Below are 14509 nucleotides of genomic sequence, written 5' to 3' on the forward strand. Positions count from 1 at the left end.
ATTGAGAGAGTCTTTTTGAATATAAAAAATATAACAGCTCAAAACAGCTAGTGCACTGTCTATTGTAGAACAAACAACAAGGAGTGGATGCTATTTTTTGCATAAATACATTGCTACCACCTTCCCGGAGGGGGGTGCAATACAACTTATCCCGTCAATGCTAGCCATGATGTGGCCATCCTCAAGGACCATTATTATATCTAGTCTGTGACAGACCTCTGATTAGGCTGACTGACTTACAATGCTAAAACATGGATTCTTACAGCCACAACATACATAATGTATTTATCTAGATACAGGTAAAAGCATACTGATGTTATATTCCAATTCTAAAGAGGTTGGGATAAAATGATATTGAATTAAATTAAATGTGCACATGCTTTCATGTTGGCAGACGTACAAATGGAATTTCAAACCTACACCAACATAACCATGTAAGGTTTCTGCCAATGCGGGTAAAATAATGGAATTAAAAGCTGAAACTAAAGTTACAAAAACATTTTGTTTAGATCAATCCCCAGCATTTCAAACATTAACTTGCAAATTACATGATTGTCAATTGTTTCTTTACACATTTCTAGTCAAATCAAGATAATTCTCTAATTAATCTTTACATGCATTCGAATATTTAATTCACATATTAAGTAGGTAGATCCATTTATCTGCTGTTTTATTTCTTATGTCTTTCATCTTACAGGAATTTTTTTTCTAGAATGATATTTACCATTTATATTACTTTGGCACACACTTTAAAGCATTTGGTACAACAGCTGACAATTGGCATTTTTATTTAAACACTGTGTCATAAGTTCTATTTAAACACCATGTAATAATTGTTATATAAACACTGTGTAATAATTGTTATATAAATGCTGTGTAATACTTGTTATTTTTTAGGAAAGCTCCAAAATTAGTTATATGATACATTTGACAAATTACATTACTGACTGATCTAATAATAACAACATTTAGATGTGGCACAAACATTGATTTGAGAGGAAATTGAATGAGGAAAGCCCGATTTTTAAAATGGATGAGAAAATGCACGCAATAGATAAAAGTAAGACTAGAGTGAGTATTAGTGATCAGCTTGGGTGCTGGATCACTCAGAAGGGTTTAACCTAGGCTGATGACAATCCAACATAGCGTGGTGTTGGTTACTTATGTTTACTATCAACTGAAAGTGGTCGAACAATGGATATAGCCAGTCAACATTGGATTAATTTCATACACAGGTGAAAAATAGCATGGTGTCTCAGTTTGAGGAAGAAATTACATGGCTTATGGTGGGAAGAAACCTGGATTTTATCTGGTTTTAATGGATCCCAACAATGTTTATAACCATCCTCTTTCAAGATTCAGTATTATTCAGATGATTTGGCATATATGACTTTTGCACATAATGGCGGCATTGGGGCTTTAACAAATCATCTTTTCACCTTGCCGACATTCCTAAAGAAAGCATTTATAGTTTGTTTCAACATGACACACTGCCGTCGTGCTTTAAAATTTCCCAAGTTGATGATCATTGGATCAATTTACTATGCTTACTCCAGGAAATAATTCAATCAGAATATGTCCATAATAAATGCAATACACCAACAGATCTCCATCATAAAAGTGCTTGTATTCAAACAATATTCTCCATTAATATTTGATTAATTGAGATCAAGGAGAAAAGGCAAAGAAACACAATGATCTGATCAATCTAATTTAAACAAATTAAATTAAAAAGCTGCGCTTTGGGTTGGAGAAACCAAGAGTAGCACAGATTACTTTTACAAATGTTCCTTACTAGGTTTTAATAGTTGTGTGATTCTTATCATTTTTGCAAGAAACCTAAAATCACATGGCCTGGCAACATCTCTGTTCATGTTGCTTTAACTATAGATTCAGGAGCAGAAAAGATAAGCCCTCATTATGGCTGCTGTGATGGATACATTAGACAACCAAGCACCATTATGTTAATTTGGGACCAATGAGACAAGGAGATGAATGTACATGCATATGTATGTGCATATATGTGTGTGTGTCAAGTTTCATGCCAATCTTCAAAGTAGTTTAGAATGTGTATGATAACAAACTTGAGAGAAGAGACAGAAAAAAAATATGGACAACTGGCAATAAGCCATCTCATAAACTCTTCTGGTGCATGATCAGTACAGCAAACAGATGAAATGCATCAGTTTACATCCATCCAAGATAATTATCACTTACTGCATACTGCCATGAGCTAAGATTTGAAACAATTTTATATTAAGTAAACACTGTAACTGAATTTTGCAACCTGAATGAAGATAAATTTTAAAACTAATAAATAGGACTATGGACTGTTCCAGTAAAGAATATATCGGTGTAGAGAAGGCACCTTCAAATGCAACCAACCCACAACATTAGCAACTAAAAATTACATTATGATCCACAATCTGATGTGTGTTAATTGACAAACATTACCCCCTGCAAGAGCATGTTATGTTACATCATTTCTACCTAGGGTTTAGTGGGAAGAAGAAGTGATTTTAATGTTGGGTTGGGAAGATAAGTGATTTAATGACAGCAAACTGCAAGTAACCTATACTAAATTTTTGAAGAACATATATTCCATTGCATATTTTGTTTTATTTCAGTGACATTTTGGACTTTGAATCCAGGAGTAGCAGGTGCGATCTCGCACTTTTAGTCCTTAGTATGAGACTTGTACTCTATGTTTGTTGGACTTCTATTGCAGAGTGGTATCCCACTCAGGCATCAAATGTTACCAGTTACTTGCAGAAGTTCATTGGTTCTACCAAGCTGGTACTTGGTGCCTGAAAATGTACTTTGGGTTTACTCTGACAATAAAACTGGCTTCATATATAGAGTTAAAAATGGTGTGAAACCCATAATGATCTACCAGCAACCTGAGGTCTTGTCTCTAACTGATCTGGGCTGTTGGAGAGACAGAAAAGACAAATCAACTGGAGCCCCACCTGCCCGATTAGTCTAAGATGGTCGCCTTTACAGATCGCTCACATCTCACCTCCATCAGTATCATATTGACCAAAGTGGGTTGATGGTTTTTCTGGGCTCTTCCTCTTTCAAATATAATGGCCGCCATGTTGAGCCTATCATGTGCTGAAAAATGGCATTAGACCCCAAAAAACCAAACCAAACTTAATCAGCAAAGTAAACAAGGCCAACACCAGTAACAGTGGTATTTATTCATCACGAATGTTATGAATTACATTATTCTGACATTTATGTAATGAAAAGTCATCATCAGTGTGTCTTAAGGATTTATATGTTAGTAACTTCTCTCAATTGTTGGGTTGAGCATATGAGATCGATAAGCTTGAATAAACCTCCATCACATGATGCCAAACCTTATACATCTGTAGCTCATATAATTTTCATTCTCTTTAACATTGATATGACAAAACCTATCCATTATTCAATCTGCGTTTACTGATATGCAGAGAAGTCCATAGGCTGATAAATATTTTAAAAGACAAAATGTGAAAATGCATCCATGTTTCTCAACAAAGCATTTGGATTATGTACTACAGTCAATGATCTAGAAATATTTTTTTTTTAAGTCTGTCACACAGAAGCATAATTACAGTTTGTCAATAGATTTTCTGATCTTTAAATCTGCAAGATTTTATTTTTCAACCATACTGTTCAGGAACAGACCAAGATATACAATCACAAGAACAGACTCGATTCGTCTTTCAACAGATAATAGCAATCATTTCAGTTCAATTTTAAGAGATGATGATGATGATGATGATGATAAGACAATGATGATGATTATGTATGCCAATGCGAAATTAACTGCTACTGCAAAAAAAAGAAACATTTAATTTTAAAAGAACATAATAATCAACGATTCATTGTCATTTTGGAATATCTGACCTGTACAGTAGTTTTAAGGTAGTGTGTCTTATTATGTTTTGTCCATGCTATTCAGTTATTGGGTCAATATATGATATGTACATGTATATCTGACACAGAGTGATGTCAGTTCTGCATACATATGGGGGGGGGGGTAATACAGTTGGTCATTATGTCATATTTATATTTGGTACAGAAGTGTTACACAGAGGGTCAATGTGTTATATGTTTATTTGGTACAGAAGTGTTATCCAGTGGATCTCTCCCAGAAATTTCTCCTTCATACCTTACAACAAGTTTATGTTAATGTATGCTTAGTGAAAGAGTCTATGAATATCAAAAAACATTGTGTACATCTCAAAACAAAACAGCATGTGCACTGTCTACTGTAGAACAAATGACAACAATGTTCCACGTGATGTAATGGATATCCTGTATTATATAATTCTATAAATACATTGCTGCCACCCTGCAAAAAAGGTCAGGGGAGAATAAAACTTATTCAATCTCAGTCATGACGTGGTCATCCACAATGACCAACTATACTAGTCCATGACAGACCCAAACTTGGGATGATTGACTTAGCTATTAAAACATGGAGTTTCTTATATCCACAATGTGCGTACTGTATTTAGCTACATAAAGATAAGTGCATAACGATGTTAGATTTCAAATGTAAATGAGGATGAGATAAAATAGCATTTAATAAAATGTGCAAAAGTTTAAAACACAGGTTCAGTCATGTCAGCAGATCTACAGATGGAATTTAACACCGATACCAAAGTAATCATATGAGTAATTCAATTAGAGCTGAAGCTACACAATTATAAAATATGTTGGGCGATAACTACTGGTTAGATCAATCTCCAGTATTTCAAACATCAGCCTGCAAATTTCATGCTTGGCCAACTGTTTTTTACACATTACTAGTCAAATAAAGATAATTATCTGTTTGATTCCTGCCTTCATTCCAATATTCATCTGACATGTTAACTACAGTAAAACCTGTCTTGAGAGACCACTGCTTTGAGAGACCGCCTGTCTTGAGAGACCAGGTTCTCCATGTACAGATTTAGAGATTATATAGTGTTATAACCTGTTATGAGAGACCACCTGTCATGAGAGACCATTATGTTTTGGCAGAAGGGGTGGTCTTTCAAGACAGGTTCCACTGTAGTTAGAACCATGTAATTCACTCAGTTGTTGTTTTATTATCTTTTCCATGTCTTTTCCCCCAAGAACTATATTTCAACAATTATTTTTACCAATTACATTAATTGGGCACACCCTTTAACGTGTTCCTTAGGCACAGCAGTAGGACATGATAAACAACATTTATATTTAAGCAGAACTCGGGAGTTGAAGAAAAAGTGGATACTTCTGTCAACTTTGGGTTTCACTCATTATTTTTTTACTTCTGCATCAATGAAACAAACAGGCAATGCAAAACACCTTGGGGCTTGTAAATGAGTGGTTCTTCCATACAATACTTGAGAGTTTAAGTGTCAGTGTGTGAATGAGTGTGGGTGTGTATGTTGTGTCTAAGTAATGGAACATGAACAAAGCTCAGGATGGAAAATGACCTTAAGGTGATGACCCATACACCTGGTCAGTTGGAAAGGTAGTGGAACATGTACAATTCAGACATGTAAAATCCTGATAACTTAAGTTCAATAAAAAGATGTGACAATCAGAATTTTTATTTAAACACTGTTGTAATTTCTATTTAAACACTGAAAGAATTTCTGTTTAAACACCATTTAATACTCATTGTTTCACACAGAAGCTATTTAAACACTGTAAGAATTGTTATTTAAACACAATACTCATTGTTTCATACAGAAGCCAGTCTTACACATTACACACTGTGTAATCCTCATTGTTTCACACAGAAGCCAGTCTTACACATTACACACTGTGTAATACTCATTGTTTCAAATAGAAGCCAGTCTTACATATTACACACTGTGTAATACTCATTGTTTCACACAGAAGCCAGTCTTACACATTACACACTGTGTAATACTCATTGTTTCACACAGAAGTCAGTCTTACACATTACACACTGTGCAATACTCATTGTTTCACACAGAAGCCAGTCTTACACATTACACACTGTGTAATACTCATTGTTTCACACAGAAGCCAGTCTTACACATTACTTGCTGCATCAGTAGTTGTTAAGAAAATTTAGCATTACAGTATGAACTGACCTTTGTTTCCAATGAATCCTCACTCCATGACTTTGGCTTTGCAATGATGTTCATCTGCTCCATGAGCAGCAAAATGTGTGCCTTGTTGTCATGGAAGTCTGGATTTCGCTCTTTTGTCCAGAGAGCATCTTAAAATGAGATAAACAAAGCTGCTACAGAAGAATATAATATCAAAATTGCAGTTTGTTATATACCAATAATAAGATTAAACAGGAGCAGACGTGGGCCTGACACCATTCATCTGTCTTGCAAAATGTATTACAATTGACTATTTCATAATGCAGACTTGTGTGGTATTGCAAGAACACATCCTGTGTAAACTATCTTGCAAACTTCATATGATGTTAGTTTTATCTCTTTCATTAAGCCGTGATGAAAAAAGATATAGCCATAATTAACATGCATTATCTTTTGCTCATACCTTTAGGGATCAATGATCATGATAATAATACACCTAACAGTTCAACTCTATGGTTAGAAGAATAGTAACAATGTCAGCTAATCAGTTGTTGTTGTTGTTGTTGTTCTAGGGTTTAATGCCATTTTCAGCACAAGATAGGCTATACATGGCAGCCAGTATAACTAGTGGAGGAAGAACCCTGGAAAACCCAGGAAAGAACCACTGACCCATGAGAAGCTACTGCCAGGCTTTCTCATGCTAGCCAAGCCTTGGACTCGAACCCACGCAGACAGAGGTGAGATAGCAGTGATCCGGAATGGTGAGCGCTTCAGACCACTCGGCCACTCGGGACCCCCTATTAGCTAATCAGATGTGAGACTGTCTCATTAACCTGCAAGGATCCCATTTGATTCTGAAATTATTGAAGATCTTGATGGAAACAGATCATATTCCAATTTTCATCAAAATCAATCAGAAATATGACTTCCAAAAATGCAATAAGCTCAACCAGTCACATCCAAGATCACCCCATTAATATATATGATCAACCAGTCACATCCAAGATCACTGCATTAAAATGCAATATGCTCAACCAGTCACATCCAAGATCACCCTATTAATATATAATAATATCAACCAGTCACACATACAAGATCACCCCATTAATATGCATCAATATTATTCAAGATTTCGATGATAAGAACATACTGTCTGATCAAAATTAGATCAGAAATATGGCTTCCAGTAACGATGGAAACAAGATCAGCCAATAAAAAACATACTAACTTATACATATGTATACATCTCACTCCTGATATTACTTGTCAACCATCTTGATCTGAGAAGCAAATATTCCAAGTTTGATTAAAACGGCCTCAAAAGTAGTAACAAGCTCAGCCAATCAGACGCAAGATCACCTACTTCATTTGTCTGAATTGTGCTCATTATTGCACCAGTCTGAAAGTTTGAAATTTTCGTGATATGATGACACTGGCCCTTTAATTGGCTTTTCCTTGTATCATGTACAAGCAAGCAACAAAGTTTGGTAACTGCAGGTGATGGAGAAGTCCAGTTAGTTTGAGGACACCATTTGTATTTTTTTAGGTTAGAATGACCTTGGCATTTGACCCTCTGTGCCTAAAAGTCTGTCTTTCTTACCTCAAGTGCATGACATCCACACAGTTTGGTTTCTGTAGATAGTGGAGAACTGGAGTTGCTATGCAGAAAAGATTTTTCTTGTTCATTCATAGTAACATGGACCAAAGAGCTTGTCAACCCAAAATCAATTCAGCTATTCCTTGCCCATGTTCAAGCCATCCATAACATTTAGATCATCGACAACTAAGGCTATTGTACAGGATTATATTGGTATTAGCTGAACTGACATAATACCACCATCCATATGGTGGGTGTATACACATAGGATATTGCTACAATGTATATGCCATGCTACAATGGTATTAAATTTAAGTGTTTATAGATCCTAATGAATGAGCAGGAAACAAGATAACTTTTTATGTTCACAATACTGTTTTCTATGTTAATAAATGACTTTCCTAAGTAGCTTAAAAATTTCAATGCAACCCCCGTAACACCTGCCTCCCTCTTCACACTTGAGACTCTAGGCAGCATTGAAGGTCAAAGAGCACAGCTCTGCCCTTTTCCTCCATTTACTTACTTTTTCAGTTTGGTATATCATTTGTTAGTGCCTGTATTGATATGAGAGTCATGGGCTAGGATGGCAAAGTGTCAACAAATAAGATATCACCAAGGCATGTTACCTAGAGTGTCGGGACCCCGAGTTGTCTAAGGCGCTCTCCATTACGGATCACTGCCATCTCACCTCTGCGTGAGTTCGGGTCTCGGATTCGGCCAATGTGGGTATGTGAGAAAGCTTGCCAGTAACTTTTTGTGGGTCGGTGGTTGTTTCCGGGGCTTTCCCAGGTTCTTCCTCCACCATTAATACTGGCCACAATGCATAGCCTATCGTGTGCTGAAAAATGGGCGAAACCCTATAACAACAACAACAACAACCTAGTGTGTCAAATCAAACAACACTGACATGGAATGAGTTTAATTTTTTAACTTTCACAAATGGAAGAAAGGCTGGAAAATAAGGCAAAGTTAAAGAGTTTATTACAATGATATATACTGATTGCTGACACAATGACAATTTCATGTAAGAACTGTTTTACCAATGTTTCAATACTGCATCATAACTTGAAGACATATCATATTGTATATGCATTAATTTTGGCCCTTGAGTAACTCTCTAGCAGCAAGTGTGGCGAATGGAATGGGGCTTGATGGTGGGAGCACATGTGAGTATTTTAAATTGCAAGGCATTGAAGTTACACTATTTCAGATATCTTTCATCTGAATACACCTGAAATATACCACTAAAATTAATAACTAATTGTACTATCTAAATTTACCAACTGCATTACTTCCCTTGACCAAGGCCCAGATTGCTGTTATGTACCATATCATTTTAGAACAAACTAACCTGTTGCTAATGTAGGTGTTCATTGATTGCATGGGAATTTTTTATAAGAGCTTTCTGAAGAGCTGCAACACTGAATTATCTTACTTCTTAGTATATTACAAGAAATCAAATCTTTATAAATCCATTTCAGTATTGACAAAAGGATTTAAACATATCACATTTAAGGAGTTAAAGAGTGCTGATTAAATGGGATGGGGTCCACCATGTATTGATCATGGTTAAATATTATGTAGGAAGTAAGGGGTTACATATAAAAGGGGCAGGGTCCCACATGTATTGATCATGGTGAAATATTATGTAAGGATATAAGAAGTTACAATTAAAATAGGCTGTGTCCCTCATGTATTGATCATGGTGAAATATTATGTAAGGATATAAGGAGTTACAATTAAAATGGGCTGTGTCCCTCACGTATTGATCATGGTGAAATATCATGTGATGAGATAAGGAATTACAATTAAAGGGGACAGGGTCCCCATGTATCATTTTAAAGAACTACTTTTCATTTTCCAAGAGTTATTGTTGATAATTTTCACTATAAGTACTGATTAGACTTTTCATTTGGTCAATGTGGCTTATAAAATAAAAATGTGAAAATATGCTGACATAATGCTTGTACGTTCAAATGCATAGTATTTTCATAATTACTTCCAATAACGTTCATTATTAATTTTATGATCGGGGAATAATAACTATGCTTACTGTATTGGTAATTATTAGACTTTTAATTTCTTAAATTTCCTGTTTATTTCACAATGTATCGCAATACTATACTCTATAATTTCTACAAAAGAGAGTTATTTGTTCAAGTCATACTGCATACATATCAGAGGTGTGAAATACCTGACTGATATCTGAATTCTTCTTACATATCAGGGGAGATAGTACATGTGTGATATCATTACTGCATTTGTGTCAGGGGGAGGTAATAACTGTGCCAACTTTTGAGAGGGCAATACTTTTCAATGTAATTATTTATCAATGATGCAATGGAAATTTAGAAACATATTGAATATTTGGTTGTCAGGTATGGAATATAACAATAGGCTTAATAAGTAGCTAATGCTTTGACACAAAATAAGAAAATTTCAAACCAATTAGTTCTGGAAACAGTTTTCCACTCTCTTTAAATTCTGTCCACTTGTCAGCGACAGCTGGGATGCTTCTCAGGACAAACATTTCAGCAGTGATGAGGGACTTGAGGGCATCAATCATCCACTGTGGATCCAATACAATCTTGTCTTTCAATATTTCCATGCTGTTGATGTTAAATAGAAAAAATGCATTGTCTACTATTAAATGATGTCCATCAACTAGAACCTTTACCGATACACACTGTACTGAAATGCACAGGAAGTCTAGCCTCTATTTAAAAAAAGAAGAAAAAAAAAACAGTTTTAAATTAAGTTCATTTATCAAAAAGCCTTGCTGGTTAAGAAGCCTAATGGTATTACTAATACTAGAGCCTCTATGGGGACATGACATCATAGCAAGGTGGGTGGGTGTTGTCAACAATGACAGTCAATATTAATTTATTCATGCATACCTACTGTTATTCAATACCAAACGCTTATAGGCATGATTCCTGGTTATAATTCACATTCCCATATAAAGTGATCATAATTCATCCTTTGAACTCTAATTTCTTGATGTTACTAATGCCGAGAACAAATGTGTTAATATTCTAGGTATTAGCCTCATTTTAAAATTGTGCACATTTGGTAGACTCACGTCATTATCTCGCTTAATGGTTAGTGATTTCCTATGACATCACTTGTTTTAAATTTTTGTATTTGTATTGCAAATTTTGACTATTGAGAAATAAATTTGTTGTATATGCACACTTAGCTAACACTCTGTGTTATATAGCTTTTTAATTACAATTGTTAATTAAGGTGTAGTTTTGTTGATATCTATAGCAAAGTATGGTTGCCCCCTGCAAGCATACTAGCATAATTTTTCCCTGCGCTTGCTACCCAGTGAGGGGTAGAAGTTTCCCTGTCAAGCACAGAATTCAACAGGAGGTATAAAAGGCATGTCAGTTTGTTTAGACAGTGTGGGATAATATTTTACTATTTTTGTGTTCACTAAGAATAGCATATAAGGAAGTGTGCAAAGAAAAGGTAACTCTTATCATTATCATTTTCCGTGAATCAGAATTCATAGTTATCTCACGATATCTACATAAAAAAATGCAAAGAAAATACTGTTTTTACATAGTAAATTTTTTACAGGTCTAAAACTAAGTTTTGAAATCTACATCTGTGTATGAAAACCTTTCTGGATATGCATTCATTTATTTATTTTTGTTTTAAATCAGCAACCTTAGCTTAATATCTGCTTGATTTTTTAAATAGTATTAAGGCAGTAGTTTCATGATCCTGTGAGGTCAAGTCAAGGGATTCTTTACCAGTTCAATAGTATTCAGGCAGTATTTTCAAGACAATGTGGGGTCAAGTCAAAGGATTCTTGACCAGTTCAACAGTATTCAGGCAGTATTTTCAAGACAATGTGAGGTCAAGTCAAGGGATTCTTTACCAGTTCAATAGTATTCAGGCAGTATTTTCAAGACAATGTGGGGTCAAGTCAAGGGATTCTTGATAAATAGTATTCAGGCAGTATTTTTGAGACAATGTGAGATGAAGTCAAGGGATTTTTGATCTATTAAATAGTATTCAGGCAGTATTTTTAAGACAATGTGAGGTCAAGTCAAGGGATTCTTGATAAATAGTATTCAGGCAGTATTTTTAAGACAATGTGAGGTCAAGTCAAGGGATTCTTGATAAATAGCATTCAGGCAGTATTTTCAAGACAATGTGAGGTCAAGTCAAGGGATTCTTGATAAATAGTATTCAGGCAGTATTTTCAAGACAATGTGAGGTCAAGTCAAGGAATTCTTGATAAATAGTATTCAGGCAGTATTTTCAAGACAATGTGAGGTCAAGTCAAGGGATTCTTGATAAATAGTATTCAGGCAGTATTTTCAAGACAATGTGAGTCAAGTCAAGGGATTCTTGATAAATGGTATTCAGGCAGTATTTTCAAGACAATGTGAGGTCAAGTCAAGGGATTCTTGATAAATAGTATTCAGGCAGTATTTTCAAGACAATGTGAGGTCAAGTCAAGGGATTCTTGATAAATAGTATTCAGGCAGTATTTTCAAGACAATGTGGGGTCAAGTCAAGGGATTCTTGACCAGTTCAATAGTATTCAGGCAGTGTTTTCAAGACAATGTGAGGTCAAGTCAAGGGATTCTTGATAAATAGTATTCAGGCAGTATTTTCAAGACAATGTGAGTCAAGTCAAGGGATTCTTGATAAATGGTGTTCAGGCAGTATTTTCAAGACAATGTGAGTCAAGTCAAGGGATTCTTGATAAATGGTATTCAGGCAGTATTTTCAAGACAATGTGAGTCAAGTCAAGGGATTCTTGATAAATAGTATTCAGGCAGTATTTTCAAGACAATGTGAGTCAAGTCAAGGGATTCTTGATAAATGGTATTCAGGCAGTATTTTCAAGACAATGTGAGTCAAGTCAAGGGATTCTTGATAAATAGTATTCAGGCGGTATTTTCAAGACAATGTGAGTCAAGTCAAGGGATTCTTGATAAATGGTATTCAGGCAGTATTTTCAAGACAATGTGAGTCAAGTCAAGGGATTCTTGATAAATAGTATTCAGGCAGTATTTTCAAGACAATATGAAGTCAAGTCAAGGGATTCTTGATCAGTGAAATAGTATTCATGCAGTATTTTCAAGACAATATGAGGTCAAGTCAAGGGATTCTTGATAAATAGTATTCAGGCAGTATTTTCAAGACAATGTGAGTCAAGTCAAGGGATTCTTGATAAATGGTATTCAGGCAGTATTTTCAAGACAATTTGAGTCAAGTCAAGGGATTCTTGATAAATAGTATTCTGGCAGTATTTTCAAGACAATATGAAGTCAAGTCAAGGGATTCTTGATAAATGGTATTCTGGTAGTATTTTCAAGACATTGTGAGTCAAGTCAAGGGATTCTTGATAAATGGTATTCAGGCAGTATTTTCAAAACAATGTGAGTCAAGTCAAGGGATTCTTGATAAATAGTATTCAGGCAGTATTTTCAAGACAATATGAAGTCAAGTCATGGGATTCTTGATCAGTGAAATAGTATTCATTCTGTATTTTCAAGACAATATGAGGTCAAGTCAAGGGATTCTTGATAAATAGTATTCAGGCAGTATTTTCAAGATCCAGTGAGGTCAAATCAGGGGATTCTTGCAGATTTTGTTCAAATAATAATGTTTATTACAATTCAACAGAAATACAAAATATAATAATAATTATAATAATAATAATAAGCGCAGGTTTGAATATAAAGCAAATGCCTGTTTCTCAATGCTCTTTCCAATAGTTATTTGTTAAATTGTAAAACTGTTGAGTGTTTCTCAAGGCTTTGTACATATGCTGTTTGTTATTATTGTTATAGCCATTGAGTGTGTCTCAGGCTTTGTACATATGCTGTTTGTTATTATTGTTATAGGCATTGTGTGTTTCTCAAGGCTTTGTACATATGCTGTTTGTTATTATTGTTATAGCCATTGAGTGTGTATCAAGGCTTAGTACATATGCTGTTTGTTATTATTGTTATAGCCATTGAGTGTGTCTCAAGGCTTTGTACATATGCTGTTTGTTATTACTGTAATAGCCATTGAGTGTCTCAAGGCTTTGTACATATGCTGTTTGTTATTATTGTTATATCCATTGAGTGTGTCTCAAGGCTTTGTACATATGCTGTTTGTTATTATTGTTATAGCCATTGAGTGTGTATCAAGGCTTTGTACATATGCTGTTTGTTATTATTGTTATAGCCATTGTGTCTCAAGGCTTTGTACATATGCTGTGTTTTATTACTGTTATAGCCATTGAGTGTGTCTCAAGGCTCTATTTGAAATTAACCTATATGAATTTAATGAAATGTTAGCCAATCTTTCAATGTTTGTGACTAAACAATAATTTTAATATAACATCTGAACATTAACTTCAACATTTATTAATATTAATATCAACTTCTATGATAAAAACTGTTACTGAAATTACTTATGTTTGTCCATCTGCACACTACCACTGTTATATTAAATCAATGAATTATTATTTGTAAGCAATGCACTTGATATTTGAGACTTGAAATTTTAATGCCATACAAGTTTGTGACTGTTAATAAACCAGATGGAAATTAAATCTGAGTCTGCATTTCATCCCTAGTCCCATTCTTACTGTAAGGATTCACCGCTTCATCCCTAGTCCCATTCTTACTGCAAGGATTCCACGCTTCATCCCTAGTCCCATTCTTACTGTAAGGATTCCCCATTTCATCCCTAGACCATTCTTACTGTAAGGATTCCCCACTTCATCCCTAGACCCATTCTTACTGTAAGGATTCCCCACTTCATCCCTAGACCCATTCTTACTGTAAGCATTCCCCGCTTCATCCCTAGTCCCATTCTTACTGTAAGGATTCCCCACTTCATCCCTAGA

General features: G+C 35.0%; 1 protein-coding gene across 1 annotated transcript in view; it reads right to left on the reverse strand.

Annotated features, from left to right (window-relative positions):
- LOC149788670 (uncharacterized) overlaps positions 1 to 14509 on the reverse strand; it is a 57907-nt gene that overhangs the window by 26763 nt on the left and 16635 nt on the right. The window contains exons 4-5 of the mRNA XM_089974746.1: positions 10087 to 10250; positions 6087 to 6214 (exon numbers count right to left, since the gene is read on the reverse strand). Of these exons, the coding sequence (XP_089830872.1) occupies positions 6087 to 6214; positions 10087 to 10250 (292 nt within the window). The remainder of the gene's footprint in view (positions 1 to 6086; positions 6215 to 10086; positions 10251 to 14509) is intronic.

The sequence above is a fragment of the Sinohyriopsis cumingii genome, chromosome 11, assembly GCF_028554795.1.
Source record: "Sinohyriopsis cumingii isolate HCF-2022 chromosome 11, ASM2855479v2, whole genome shotgun sequence".
NCBI classification, from domain to species: Eukaryota; Metazoa; Mollusca; class Bivalvia; order Unionida; family Unionidae; genus Sinohyriopsis; species Sinohyriopsis cumingii.